Source organism: Dipodomys spectabilis, unplaced genomic scaffold (genome assembly GCF_019054845.1).
Source record: "Dipodomys spectabilis isolate Male_0828 unplaced genomic scaffold, ASM1905484v1 ptg000366l, whole genome shotgun sequence".
In the NCBI taxonomy this organism is placed as follows: Eukaryota; Metazoa; Chordata; class Mammalia; order Rodentia; family Heteromyidae; genus Dipodomys; species Dipodomys spectabilis.
In genome coordinates this window covers 348,497-363,736 of record NW_024871043.1, presented here as the reverse complement: position 1 = coordinate 363,736, position 15,240 = coordinate 348,497, and the positions used below count along the sequence as shown (strand labels likewise).

The following is a 15,240-nucleotide window of genomic DNA, read 5'->3' as shown; positions in this document are numbered from 1 at the left end:
GCAAAGGGTAGATCTGTGGGAGAATCTAGGAGTGGTTCACAAGCCACTTTGGGCTAGGGACATAGCTCCATGGTACAGCCCTTGCTAAGCATGCATGAGGCTCTGGGTCCCACCCCCAGCACCACAGAAGAACACAAACCAGAGAGTGGCTTGTCCCTGCAGAGGCTATGTTACAACACGGCACAGAGAAAGGGCCGAGGGGAGCCCTAGCCTGCCACTGCTGTGTGACCCTGGGTAAGTCCCTTGACCTTCCTGGTCCTGTCTTCATTCTTATGCAGAATGAAGCCCAGATCTTCATCCCCTTAATCTGTATGTACAGACCCCCTGCTGTGGGCTGGGCTGTGGGAGGAAGGAAAAGGGGCACTGTGGCAACATGATGAACCCCTCCAACAACTCTGCTTGCTCAGTCTCTCAGAGGAAACCAACACAAGACTGCTGTGACACACAGACAGCTTCCTAACACGGTTGTGACAGTGAAGGCATAGAGTGTCCTCTGAGCTAGGACCCATGCAAAGACCAGCTTCTGGAATCCTTTAGCCTCTGGGGACACTGAGGCTTCATGAGGTTGTCTAGGCAAAGGTCATGTGCATAGATGTATAGTTCAAACACTTGGTCATTGTCCACTCATGTGTGCTCATGTGTGTGTGCATGCATGCACACATGTACATACATGCATGTATGTATATGAGGTAGGCAAGGGCACAACCACTGAGCTGCACCCAGCCACAGCTTCCTCCTCACCTGACCTCAGCCTTTCTCTCTCTCTCTTTCTCTCCCCACCCCTCCTTCTTTCTTGTCTATCTGTCTGTCTGTCCCAGGACTGTGTCCCAGGCTTTCACCAACTTGCATTTCCTCAAGACCACACATTGTGGTGGAGCCCCTGGTGGCAAGATTGGCCCCTGGCTGGAATGGGACTGCTTGCTCTCTGCTCCCTGTAAGCTGATAACCACATCCAGTCCCATCTCCTCTTCCTGCTCCAAAGCCAGCCAACTCCATCCATCAGCCTGCAGCACATCAGCCCCAGAGAACACAGAGAAACAGCCATCATAAGCCCACTGCACTTCCTTTGACCTTCTGACTGATTACAGCACTGTCTTCCAACATCCAAGTGAGATGAAGAGTAGCAGTTGTGCATGGAGTGGACCAGGGCTGAGCCAGGCAAACAGCAGTGACTGCTCACCCTGCTTCTTTACAGGGCACACAGACTGCCAATGACTGCACTCCTGCCCTGTAGCAGGCACTTCCTGCACAGTGGCTCATTTAAACCTCCTAACTCATCCAACTACCTATCCATTATCCATCTTTCACCCATCCATCCATCCATCCATCCATCCATCCATCCACCATCTATTCCTCATGTATCCATCATCATACACCCATCTATCCATCATCTGCCCGTCATTCATCATCTGTCTATCCATCATACACGCATCATCATTCACCCATCCAATCATCCATCTATCCACCCACCCACCACCTATCCATCCATCCATCCATCCACTCACCCATTCACACATTCATCCCTTTTTGTTCTGTGTTGACCAGGACTAGGCACAAGTCAAGGAAGTGAGACAGGCAAAGCTGGATCTCCCCATGCAGGTTCCACTTGAGTAGGATGCTCTAGATCAACTATGAACAGATAAATATACAACCAAGAATTCGCAAAACTGGGATTGTGAGCCAGGGCTGCAGACTCAGACATCTGGTGGAGTCCATGAGACTCTTATCTACAGTTAACCAGCAGAAAGCTGGAAGTGGAGCTGTGGCTCAAGTGGTAGAGTGACAACCTTGAGCAGAAAAAAACCAAGCAAGAGCAAGAGGTCCTGAGTTCAAGCCCCAGTTCCTGCTCACAAAAAATAAAAAGAATGATAGCAAGTAGGACACAATAGGGACACACAAGCCTAGCAGGTGTTGAGTGCTTGTTTTGAGAACTTGTTTGGAGGTTCTAGCAGGGAACTCAGCTACTTGTATACCCTTGACCGAAGACCGGGCCTCCTCTATCGGGGATGGTCGTCCTCTTTGACCAAGTGCGCAGCTTCGGGAGGGACGCACATGGAGCGGTGAGGGAGGAAGGGGACACCAGTCTAGCCAGCCAGATCAGCCGAATCAACCCTGGAGATCAATGGGGTGGCAGATGTCGCAGCCAGATCGCCCTCACATCCCTTGTTTTGTTATTCTTTGTATTTTGTGTGTCATAAGTTTCTCGGTTTCTTCTTCTTCTCAAAGGACGGGGAGGGTAATTAGGGCTTTCCAGTGAAATAATTAATGAGAGATTACCTGTTTATATTAAAAAGGATGAAGAATATTAGGTATAAGGAAGACATTTGTTATAATATGGTACTGGCTCACAATGGAGGCAGAAAGTCCCCCCAGCTGCTTCCCCACATGTCCAGTCCAGGTCTGGAAACTGAGACATAGGAGCCCCTGGCCTGGTAAAGTCTAGCATTCCACTCAGATACGCAGTGGGAATCCAACCACTGTTCTCTGCCTCAACAGAATGGATGATAGACCTGTGGAGGGGCCCCCACTTTATCCAGTACCCCAGTTGAAAGTCAAGTTTTGGAAACACCTTTCCAGCTGTACCCAGAAATAACATTTACCAGCTCTTTGGGCATCCTGAGACCCAGTCAAATTGACACATAAAATTAACCATCACAAAGGAAAAGACAAGCACTAAATACTATTTAAATTCAGACACAATTGACAACTTAGAATGACTACCTACCTATCATGTTGCTAGACACTGTGTTTTCAAAATGATGGGTTAGTTGTGTAGCTTAAAGAAAAAGTAAAAACCTACAGACACAAGGTGACATTGAAGTTGTCCCTGAGGAAGGGACACGGGCAAGCAAAGTATGTTATGCCAACCATCGTTCTAGAACAGAGTCCTGATGCACACAGCTTCTTCTGTATCCACAGTGACTTCCGTGCAGACCAACAGCCTTAAGAAACCTCCCACCTTCGAGAGCCTCACATGAGGGAATAAACTAAGGATTGGGAACTGTGCAACTGACCTTTCTGCTCTTGTTTGGCCCAGAACATTTGCACCCGCTGGCGAATGTGCTTGTCTTCACGGAGTTTCTTCTGCCATTGACGAAGCTCTTGAATCTCAGGATCGCAACGTACCTGCAAAGATCACCAGAAAGCTTTAACAGCCCTCTCTTTGTATTTTTATTTTTAACAAAGTTCTACACTGTTGCACACTAATAACACATGGAAAAACTTTTACACACCAAGCAGATGTACTACTTATTATTTATTTGACAGTACTAGGACTTGAACTCAGGGCCTCAAATTTGCTAGGTAGGAACTCTACCATTATTTATTTATTTTGTATTTTGCAGTACTGGGGATCCAGCCCAGGGCTTTGCCCATGTTTAGCAAGCACTCTACCACTGAGCTATGTCTCCACCCCTACTGGATGCACTTTTGAGTCTCAATGAATCACTCTTGTCAATGAATTATTATCTATACTGCCAAATCTCATGCTATATTTGAGTTCAAATGGGGTTGTATGAACATTGACATAAGAATGGTAACCTGGGAACATTCTAGATTTGTGCCATCAATGGAAATATAACGGAGTCATGTATACTTTTTCATTTCCTCAATGTCCTTTTAAAAACTAAAAATAAGCAGGCGAGACTGCTTCTCAACAACCAAAGATTTATATAGTCTGAAGAGAAACCACAGGATGAGATGGCTTTTAAAAGTGTATCTTAGCTGGGTGCTGGTGGCTCACTTCTGTCATCTAAATTACTCAGGAGGCTGAAATCTGAAGATCAAAGTTCAAAGCCAGACCAGACAGATAAATCCAAGAGACTCAGATTTCTAATTAACCAGTAAAAAGCCAAAAATGGTGGGAGGGGGGCCTGGGTCAAGTGGAGTGCCATGAGTTGAAAAAGCCAAGCTAGAACACACACACACACACACACACACACACTAATGTACCTTATTTTAACTGCAATATCACAGAGCTTTTGTCATTTCAATGCTAAGGCACATGGCACTTTTTTTTAACTTAACAACACCATTTTGGATAGCTGTATTTCAAGTATTCTTACTGGTGCCTTATTCTATTGGACAACAAGGTCTATAAGAATCCATGAGTGTCTGGAAAGCAGTATGGAGGTTCCTCAAAAGACTCCACATAGAGCTCCCTTATGACCCAGCAATCCCACTTTTGGGCATTTACCCAAACGATCATAAACAAGGTCATAACAAAGCTTCCAGCACAACCATGTTTATCGCAGCATTATTTACCATAGCTAATTTATGGAACCAACCCCGATGCCCCTCAGTAGATGAATGGATCTAGAAAATGTGATACACACACACACACACACACACACACACACACACACACAATGGAATTCTATGCCTCCATCAGAAAGAATGACATTGCCTCTTTCATTAGGAAATAAAAAGACTTGGAAAAAATCATATTAAGTGAAGTAAGTCAGGCCCAAAGAAACATAGGTCCCATGGTTTCCCTTGTTTGCAGTGACTAGTACATGTCTAGGACAAGCAGAGTAGGTCAAAGGCTATGTACATATGACCATGAGATAATGTTAAGCAAAATGTGCCCCAAGACAGGGACACAAGAGGTTTTTGGGTTTTTTTCTTGCTTGCTAGTGTTTTTAATGTACTTACAATGCACTATGTGATTCTTTTGTTTCTATTGTATGTTCTCCTGCCATGAAATAACCCCTGTTTTCCCTGGATTTGATGCCGGTATTCTGCACCTTGTATATATATTTTTTTAATTTGGGGAGGGGAAGGGATATTGCAGAACGCTTAAATGGGGATACAGGCTGACCCATTGTGACAAAGAGATGTACAGGACACTACATTGAAAATAAACTTTACAATATGGGGGAGGGTGGGAGGAGTTGGGGGGGAGGGAAGTGATGGTACGGGGAAAATAAAGGAGGAGGTAACAATGCTCACTATGAAATGTACTACTCATTACCCTACTCATGAAACTGTAACCCCTCTGTACAACATTTTTTTTTTTTTTGTCGGTCGTGGGGCTTGAACTCTGGGCCTGGGCACTGTCCTTCAGCTCTTCAGCTCAAGGCGAGCGCTCTACCACTTGAGCTACAGCGCCACTTCCGGTTTTCTGGTGGTTTATTGGAGATAGGAGTCTCACGGTCTCTCCTGCCCGGGCTGGCTTTGAACCACAATCCTCAGATCTCAGCCTCCTGAGTAGCTAGGATTACAGGCATGAGCCACCAGGGCCCGGCTTTTTGTACAACATTTTTATAATAATAAAAAAATAAAATAAAAAAGAATCTGTGAGTGTGTGAATGCTCCATCTCATAGCAATTGACTGAGGCCTGCTGGGCCTTGTTCGAGACATGGAGAATATGAAGATGGTGAGTGGTGATTGTAATAATTGTGAATGCTTTGTTACAATTGTAGCTCACTTATTGAGCCATCAGCCAGCGCACTGAGCACGTTACTCTCCAGTAATGCAGGAGGGACTGTCCCCGTTTTACAGATGAGAGAGCTGAGTTCAGGCAGCTCACAAGTTGTATGGCTAGGAAAAGGTCAAGCTGGGATTCACGCTTTGGTAGACTGGCTCTGAGAAATAATCAAGCAGGAGATGAGACAAGATCAATAAAGTGTGACCGGGTACCCATGGCTCACTCCTGTAATCCTAACTACACAGGAGGCTAAAACTTGGAAGAGCTCAGTTTGAAGCCAGGACTGGGCAGAAAAGTTCCTGAGACTCCATCTCAATAGAAGAAACTGGTCATGGAGTGTGCCACAATCTGCCATGGCAGATTATGATCGGGGGTGCACACGGAAAGGAACTGAGACCCTATCTCAAAAATAACGAATGCAAAAAAAGAGCTGGAGTCATGGCTCATCAGTGGAGCACCTGCCTAGCAAGCATGAGGTCCTGAGCTCAAAGTCCAGTAATACCAAAAAAAAAAAAGGGGGGCTGGGAAGGTGGCTCAGTGGTAGAGCGCTTGCCTTGCATGCATGAGGCCCTGGGTTCGATTCCTCAGCACCACGTAAGCAAAAAGAAAAAAGCCGGAAGTGGCGCTGTGGCTCAAGTGGTAGAGCGCTCGCCTTGAGCTGAAGAGCTGAGGGACAGCGCCCAGGCCCAGAGTTCAGGCCCCACGACCGGACCCAAAAAAAAAAAGCTGAAGAGAAGCAAGAGTCATCTCTGGGGAAAGATGGCCCTACATTTCCAAAGAAATCACAATGGGAGCCAGGCGCCAATGACTCACGCCTGTAATCCTAGCTACTCAGGAGGCTGAGATTTGAGGATCACGGTTCAAAGCCAGCCCAGGCAGGGAAGTCTGTGAGACTCTTACCTCTGATAAACCACTCGAAAACCGGAAGTGGCATTGTGGCTCAAGCAGTAAAATGCTCACCTTGAGCCCAGAGTTCAAGCCCCATGACTGACAGAAAAGAAAAAAGAAAGAAATCACGATGGGATAAACTAATAAAGATGGCTACTGTAAGGCTCCCATACTTAACCAGCTCCATTCACTCAAGATGAAAGATGAGACCACAGTCAGGTGCCAGTGGCCCACACCTGAAGTCCTAGCTACTGGGGAAGCTGAGATCTGAGGCTCACAGGTCGAAGGCAGTCCAGGCAGGGAAGTTCATGAGACATGTATCTCCAATTAACCACCCAAAATCCAGAAATGGGGCTGTGGTTCAAGTGGCAGAGCACTAGCCTTGGGAAAAACAGCTCCAACACAGTGTTCAGGCCCTGAATTTAAGCCCAGAACTGGCGGCGCGCGCGCACACACACACACACACACACACACACACACACACACACACACACACACACACACACACACACACTATCCATCCAAGTCCTGAGCTTCCTGCTGGGGTCACTGGAATTCTATGAGAGGCCAAACTTGGGCTCTCAAGTTTTACCTTTTTAAAGACCCACACATCCACCTCCCCAGGACACTAACACAGGCCCCAAAGGGGCTGGTTTGAGTCAAGACTGGGTCCCATCCCCCCATATTCCCCTCAGCTCCCAACCTCCTTCCCTTTTGTTTTTCATCAGCACACAGCCTGCCTCTTCCTCTTCTGTGATTTTACTTTGGGAGATGGGACGACCTCACCTCTTACAACACTTCCATCTGAGTCACCTGTCATTCCAACGGCTGTGTGGTTTTTCTGGTAAGAGACAATGTCATGTAAAATGTGCCCTTCTAAGCATATTAAATGGTTCAGCATCATGCATGAGGTACATTCAAGAACGTTGTGTAGTCACCACCATTATCCAGTTCCACAACGTTCCCAGAGCCCCAGAAGGAAGCTCTGGACCCATTCATGATTCCCCTCCACCCTCACCCCACCCCACCCACTAATCTGTTTGTCTTCCTGGCCAGGGTATTTTGTGTAAATGGGACCATACTTCCATGTGGCCTGTCATGTCTTGTACTTGTATTTGAGTTTTGTAGCTGGCCACTGGTGGCTCAGCCTGTCATCCTAGCTAGTCAGGAGACTGAGATCTTTGAGGATTGTGGTTCAAAGCCAGCCCAGGCAATAAAAGTCCCTGAGACTTTTATCTCCAATTCACCAGCAAAAAAAAGTGGGAAGCAGAGGCATGACTGAAGTAAAATGTCAGTCTTGAGTAAAAAAGCCAAGTGAGCCGGGCGCTGGTGGCTCACGCCTGTAATCCTAGCTACTCAGGAGGCTGAGATCTGAGGATCGCGGTTCAAAGCCAGCCCGGGCAGGAAAGACCGTGAGACTCCTATCTCCAATAAACCACCAGAAAACCGGAAGTGGCGCTGTAGCTCAAGTGGTAGAGCGCTCGCCTTGAGCTGAAGAGCTGAGGGACAGCACCCAGGCCCAGAGTTCAAGCCCCACGACCGACAGACAAAAAAAAAAAAAAAGCCAAGTGAAAGTGTCCAGGCCCTGAGTTCAAGCCCTACTACTAACACACACACACACACACACACACACACACACACACACACACACACACACGAATGTTATAAAGGTTCTCCCCATGAGGCCAGTTCTCACATCACCTTCTGGAATGTTCCATCCATCACACAGTGACCCCGTAGAATGTCCATCAACCCATCTGTTCATGACCCTGGGAACTGTTGATGCCCTTTGGCTACTGTGCACACTTCTATTATTATGAACATTTTTTGTGCACTGTTTGGGTGACATGAACAGTTCCGGACAAGTTGTGTTAGAACACCTACCTTCCTGTGGTTGTCTGACTCTCACCTAAGAAACAGCCAAAGCACCAGTCCCCCACTGTGTGGAAGGTCACACTTACTCCTGTGACTTTCCTCTGTGTGGCCAGAGCCCTTGGCTATCCCTTGAAGAGTTGGGTGGAGAACACCCAGCCTCGTTAGTTAACTTGTCCCTAACAGAAAAACCTGGGCCCTAGACAGAAGCCTTTTGGGGAGCTCCATGGAACTCAGCTAATCCCAGTCATTGTCACCATGATTAGAGAATCTATTTAAATGGCTGCGGTTGTGCAAAAATCAGCAAATACCATAGCATACAATGTAATGTTTAACACATAAACAGCTCCACTGGCAAAACAAAGACTCTTGCCTGTGGCTTGTTGTTTGTCTTTTACTTTTTTTTTTTTTCTGGTCCTGCATCTTGAACTCTGGGCCAGGGCGCTGTCCATGAGCTTCTTTTGCTCAAGACAAGCTTTCTACCACTTCACAGTGCTACTTTCAGCTTTTTTGAGTAGTTCATTAGAAATAAAAGTCTTATGTCGTTTCCTGCCCAGGCTGGCTTTGAACTGAGATCCTCAGATCTCAGCCTCCTGAGTAGCTAGGATTACAGGCATGAGCCACCAGCATCCAGCTCTGTCTTCTACTTTTTAAAATTCCTGGTGGGAATAGGGATACAGGTGGACCCATTGCAACAATGAGATGTACAAGTTGTTATGTCAAAAAATGAACTTTACAACTTTGGCCTGGGGTGGGGGAGGGGTTGGGGGAGAAATGGGAAGGAATGGGAAGGGGAAACAAAGGAGGAGGCAACAATGCTTGATAAGAAATGGACTCATTACCTTGCCCGTGTAATTGTAACCTCTGTGTACGGTATTTTTACAATTAAAAAAAAATTCCTGGTGGGAAGCCCGCCCCCAGAAAGATCACCGATTAAATCAGGCCTGGGAAGAAAAGTCCTTTAGACTCCTATCTCCAGTTAAGCAACAGAAAGCTAGAAGTGGAGCTATCGCTTAAATGGTTGCACCAGCCTTGAGTGAAAAAGCTAAGGGACAGTGCCAGGCCCTGAGTTCAAGCTCTAGGATTGATAAGCATGTGGAGGGACACACACACACACACACACACACACACACACACACACACACACACACACCTGGATAAAGTCTACTTCCTCATCCAAGACACACACATGCATTTGACTTTGAGAAGACACAAACAAAAATGTTTTGTGTGGATGCTAATTTTTATTTGGCTTGTTTTTGTGTTGAGGATGGAAGCTTGCTAGGCAAGCACTCTATCACTGAGCCCAGGTGGCAACTTTTCTAAAAATGCCCATGAAACCATCAAATTCTTATAAATGACTTTGAGAAAATGTAATCCAGGGTGCCATGTTGGTTCCAAAAGCCAACTATCTATCAGACCCCCCCTCTGAGGATAGAACCTCAGCTCTGCTGAGGAACCTGACAAGTTGTTTAAGGTCTCCAAGCCTTAATTTCTTCATCCATAAAAATATTTACTCCCTAATGAGAAAAAGCTGTGACAATGCATCTAAAATGCTAAAAATATAAGCTCTCAATATCTTAACATCTTTCTTTTTCCTTCCTTCTTCCTTCCTTTTTCTCTTTCTCTCTTATGACATTTCTGCTATGCCCTGATATACTAAAGATTATACTGAAGACCTTTAACCTCAAGACAATCCAGTTTCAACAAACAGGAAATACATGTTTGTAAAATCTCTTTTAATCACCTAATAAAATACTCTGCACTTGCTGGGTGCCAGTGGCTCACACTTGTAATCCTGGCTACTCAGGAGGCTGAGATCTGAGGATCATGGTTCAAAGCCAAACCGAGCAGGAAAGTGTTATGAGACTCATCTTTAATTATGGATCAGAAAACCAGAAGTGGAGTTGTGGTTCCAAAGTGGTAGAGCATTAGCCTTGAGCAAAAAAGCTCACAGCACCCAGTCCTTGAGTTCAAGCCCCATGGGGGAAAAAAAAATGTACTCACAGCTCATTGATTCCATTTTCTCTCTGTAAGGAAGCTTTGCTGAAGATCTTTTTCTTTAGCAAAATCAAAACAAGACCAAAGCTGGCTTCTCATTCTGGTTGTTATTAGTGTTTTTTATGGTCTCAAGGAACTCATTTTGCAAACTGGTAGATAGCATCTAGCCACTGGCACTGAGCCCAAAATTCTTCTGCAAAAGGACACCATGCCTCTTAAGAGTGGTTGGGGCTTTCAGGGAGGGTTGTTCCCAAGCAGAAGCGGTGTCAGTCCAGGCTGAGTGGTGAATTCAGTCAGGTGAATGTGAAGAGTATTCATTTAACTAAATAGAAAATATCAGTAGTCCTTTATCATAAAAACCATCTGTAGCCCTGACAATGATTTTTTTTTATTTGTTTGTCTTAAAGTCTATTTTCTCTGCTACTAAATATTAGGTCACCCTGCTTAACTTAGTACTTGTGTTGTAGATCTTGTGCCAGTCCGTTACATTCCCGTGTGTGTTGTGTGTGTGTGTATGTGTGTGTATGTGTCTGTGTCTGTCTGTCTGTACTAGTACTCAGGCTTGAACTCAGAGCTTGGGCGCCATCCCTTAGTTTTTGGTTTTTTTTTTTTCACCCAAGGCCAACACTCCATTACTTGAGCTACAGCTCCACTTCCAGCTTTATTTTGCTGGTTAACTGGAGAGAAGAGTCGCAGTTTCTTGCCCAGGCTGACTTTGAATTGTAATCCTCAGACCTCAGCCTTCTGAGTAGCTACTGGCACCCAGCCATTTCCCTTCTATTAGTAGTATTACATTGGTTGTGTGAGGGGGCTTCATTGTGGCATTTTCATACATGTAAACAACATATCCCAATTGATCTCACCTCCTTTCCTGCTCTCCCATCTCTCTTCCTCCTTCTTGAAACAATTTGAACAGGTTTCATTTTTCTATTTGCATACATGCAAATAACCCCTCATCATCGGCCCTCCCTCCTTCTGCTAATACCCGCTATCCTCATCTGAGCCTGTTTTATCTTCCTGTCACTCATTTTTTAAAGTGTGTATTAACTGTACCAATGGGTTTCACTATAGTATTTCAGACGTGCGTGTATTTTCATTAGAATAGCCCTCTCTATTGCTTTCTCTTTTTCTGACCCTCACCCCTTAAAGACCAACAGCCTTTATTCAAAGTGCCTTGCTTGCAACCATCTGGGGTCATTTGTGTCACCAATACCTCTAGCAGAGAGGCAGTTTCATCTTGAAATCCCATCTGAAAATCAGAGGAGAGTTTATCCTATTTGCTTTTACTATGGTTAGTGATATATTTGTTTGTAGCTCCCTTGCCTTTTTTTTTTTTTTTTGTAAATCAAATTTCTATTTTCCTTTCTTGATCTTGATTTCCTATATTCCAGGTGCTTCCTTCTTATGTGTTAGTATACATTCTACTTTTTTCTTTAATGTTCTTACAATGTAATAACCAAGTTTAAAGAAGAAGGAATCTATCTAGCTTTTCAAACAAGTCAGAGACCTTAGAATGCTTCAACTCTAATCTTGCTCTCAACTTTCATTAATTTTGCTCTCAACTTTCATATTATTGTTGTCTGGTGTTTGGTTTTCCTCATCTTTATCTCCATCTGGTTCTTACTATTGGGGTCTATTGACTTCTTTCAACACAGGGTCCTGCACCCCCTCCCTCTCCTTCCTGATGGATCTGGTTTCCTTCTGATTCCAGTATATCATTTAGGAGATCTTTCAGTGAGAGACATGTCTGAAAATGCCTCTTATTTATAGCTCTTTCTCCGAATGATGGTTTCGTGGGTGTATAATTCTAGGTTCCGTGTGATTCGCCCTCAGGACTAGGAGATATTACTCTTTGGCTGTCTTCTGGCATATTCTGTTGATCACAAGTCTGTAATCAGCCTCTTGTTTCTCCTGTGTGGGTGAGCTTTCCTGTAAGACAGCGCTAAGGCATCTTTTCTGCTTTTGGCATATCCCATAGTTTCATCATGAAGCATTTTTTTTTTAATTTGGTGTGGCTTTGTCTATATTTAGCTGGTTCAGGATCTGCATGTCTTCAGCTTCAGAATATTCTCTCTCAGTGTCCCTGGAAACATGGTTTGTCCTTCTAGGGTTCCTATTACATTTGTGTTAGGTCGTCTCCTTCTGACCTTGTCTCTTCAAATGCTTTTGCACATTCCCCATCTCTGTGGGTCAGCATCATTCTCTCCCCAGGAGCTGTCTCTCAGTCTACTAAGTATTGCCCTAGCTGTGTCTGTCTACTAGTTAATCCACCCCTGAAATCCACCTGCTTTCTGAAGTCACTGAAAGACTACTTCAGTCCATTCACTCAGGTGTTCGCACTTCTAGAATTTGTACTTAGTCCTTTTCTGCCTTAGTCTTTTCAGCCAGGTTTAATTACTTTTTCTACTAAATCTCTATAATTGTTCCACTATTTGATAAACTCAACTTGCTGTTCTTGGGAAGCTGAATTTTTGTATCAACTTGCTATCTTCGGAACCTGAATTTTTGTAGTTGGTTCTATTTGCTGACTCCCTTCTTCCTTGTCAGACTGATTGATTTATAATGAGCATACAACTATCGAAGGTCATAGCTCCGACTCTTTGCCCAGGTCTCAGCTCATGTTTCTTATCCAAGGCCAGTAAATGTTGTTTTGTTTTGTTTTGAAGAGAATCAGATAGTAAATATTTTTGTCTTTGGTACCATGCAGTCTCTGTCAGAGCAACTTTGCCATTATATCACAAAAGTCAATGTAGACAATGTTCAATATGGGCATGGTAGTGTTCCAATAAAACTTCACAAAAGACCAGGGAAGAAGCCAGGTACTGGTAGCTCATGCCTGTAATCCTAGCTACTCAGTAGGCGGAGATCTAAGTATGTGGTTTGAAGACAGCCTGGGTAAGAAAGTCTGTGAGACTCTTAGCCAACAGAAAACCAGAAGTGGTACTGTGGCTCAAAGTGATAGAGCACTAGCGCTAGCTCAGAGAGTGTCCAGTCCCTGAGTTCATGATCATATAAATAAATAAACAGGAAGGGGGCTGGATGTTGCCTTGCCCATCAATTCTAATTTGCCAGCCCCTGCACTTACTATTGAGTGAACAGTAAAGCTACAGCCCTACCTTCTTCTTTCTTCTCCCTTCCTTCTACGTGTATTAATTTTACTGCAAGACATTGTCCTAAACTCATCCAATGGCACTGATACCACTTAGGGCACATGTTAAAAACACAGCCCTAGAGCCCTAGCCCTGAATGTGCTCATCCACTCGTGTGAGATGGAAGGAAGATTTCTTTGGTATGTTCAGCCTGATCCCCAGGAGATTCTAGCAAGGTCTGGGGTGTCCTGCTCTCCTGCAAGAAACACTGCCAGACCCACCCCTAACATCTGTAGGGCCTCTGTTTCTGTTTCCTCAGGAATGCCTCCTAGCTGACTGCAAATCCTGACCTCCTGAGGCAAGCAGGAGTGCTGGGTTATTAGTGGCGGGTCAGGAAGGCGCGGCCGGGTGACTCACAGAGCAGCTGCTCTTGGTGGGGAAGTCTTGCAGTCCTGGGCTGAAAAGGCTTCTCCCAGGAAGCCACGCCTATTCGGCATGAACATCCTTTTAATAATAAAGCCAGGTCACAGTATGTACTTGTACTTCGGAAGAACGGAGTGGAACTTCCCCCAACAGCTCAGTGATGGCAGTTCACATAAAGTTCACCCTCTCCTCTGGGGCCCCTTGTTTGCCCACAGAATCAGGGAAGGAGGACATTGCAAAAGCATGTAAGGTATTCGATGAGCTTTCCAGTGATTTATGGGCAGTAAATTGTAACAAACTATGCTATTAGTACATAAGGCTTTGTGAGGTTTATTTGGTTGGTTGGTTTGTTGTGCCAGTACTAGGGATTGAACTCAGGGCCTGGGCACTGTTCCTTAGATTTTTCACTCAATGCTAATGCTCTACCACTTGAACCACAACACCTCCACTTCTGGCTTTTTGCTGGTTAATTGGAGACAGGAGTCTCTCAGATTTGTCTGCTTGAGCAGGCAGGCTTCAAACCAAGATCCTCAGGTCTTAGCTTCTTGATTAGCTAGGATTATAGGCATGAGACATCAGTGCCCAGCAATACACAATGCTTTGACCCCTGCCTTCCCACTGGTATTTATAGGTGATGTTTATGTCGATTTCTACTCGTGCCAGGGCTACTACAGGAGTTTTATACATATTAATTGCCTATCAATAAAGTAGGCACTATTGCTGTCCATTTTTTTTACCAATAATCTAATCCCTAGACAGGAAAAACACTTTCCTGGTTGAGAACTTCCTGCAGCCCTGACCTTGAACCCCAGCAGTCAGAATGTGAAGTAGTAGTTCTCAGGGCTGTTCATTGGAGTTGCTTAGGCAAATAAATAAAAAAATCCTGTGATTTCACAGATGGCTTCAGAGCTGTGCAGGAAGTTCAGAGGTACAGGTAAGATTGGCAGCCTTGGCTCTAAGTGTGCGCACACCACTCATCCACAGCTCTCTCTTCCCATCAGAGAACCTTGGGATCCAGGCAAGTCTCATGACCTGCCTTGACCCACAAAAGGTAACACAAGTGCTGCTCTTCAGGTTCCAGAGTCTGGGCCTCTGAGGCCGGAAGGTTCTGGCTTTGCCTCATTCCCTTGATCCCTTCTGCCATCAGTTATAAGCACTGGCCAGGCCCATCAGAGCTGAACTTGGCCACAAGTGAACCCAGGGGAGACCAACAGAGGAACACCTAGCCCAGACACAGCATCATGGGAAAAAAAAAATCAACTGTTTGGATTTAAGTCACCCAGTATTAGGACCGCTTGTTATTGCGCAGAAGGGAGTAAATCTCTGTTATGGACCATCCCTGTTAACTCTGCCTTGAAAGGAAGTCATTCAGCACCTCAAAGAAAAGGACTCTGGGAGAGTTGGGAACAGAGATGCCAGAGAAGTGCCACAGGCCAGGGCTTAGCAGGTACTCATATTATGCTCTGCTGATTTTAAAAATAAGGTCTTGAGGAAGTGGCGCTGTAGCTCAAGTGGTAGAGCGCTCGCCTTGAGCTGAA

General features: G+C 45.1%; 1 protein-coding gene across 1 annotated transcript in view; it reads right to left on the bottom strand.

The window, feature by feature from the left end:
* Nucleotides 1-15,240, bottom strand: part of Iqck (IQ motif containing K) — an 81,967-nt gene that overhangs the window by 17,582 nt on the left and 49,145 nt on the right. Inside the window, exon 8 of the mRNA XM_042666638.1 lies at nt 3,015-3,126. Coding sequence (XP_042522572.1) covers nt 3,015-3,126 — 112 coding nt within the window. The remainder of the gene's footprint in view (nt 1-3,014; nt 3,127-15,240) is intronic.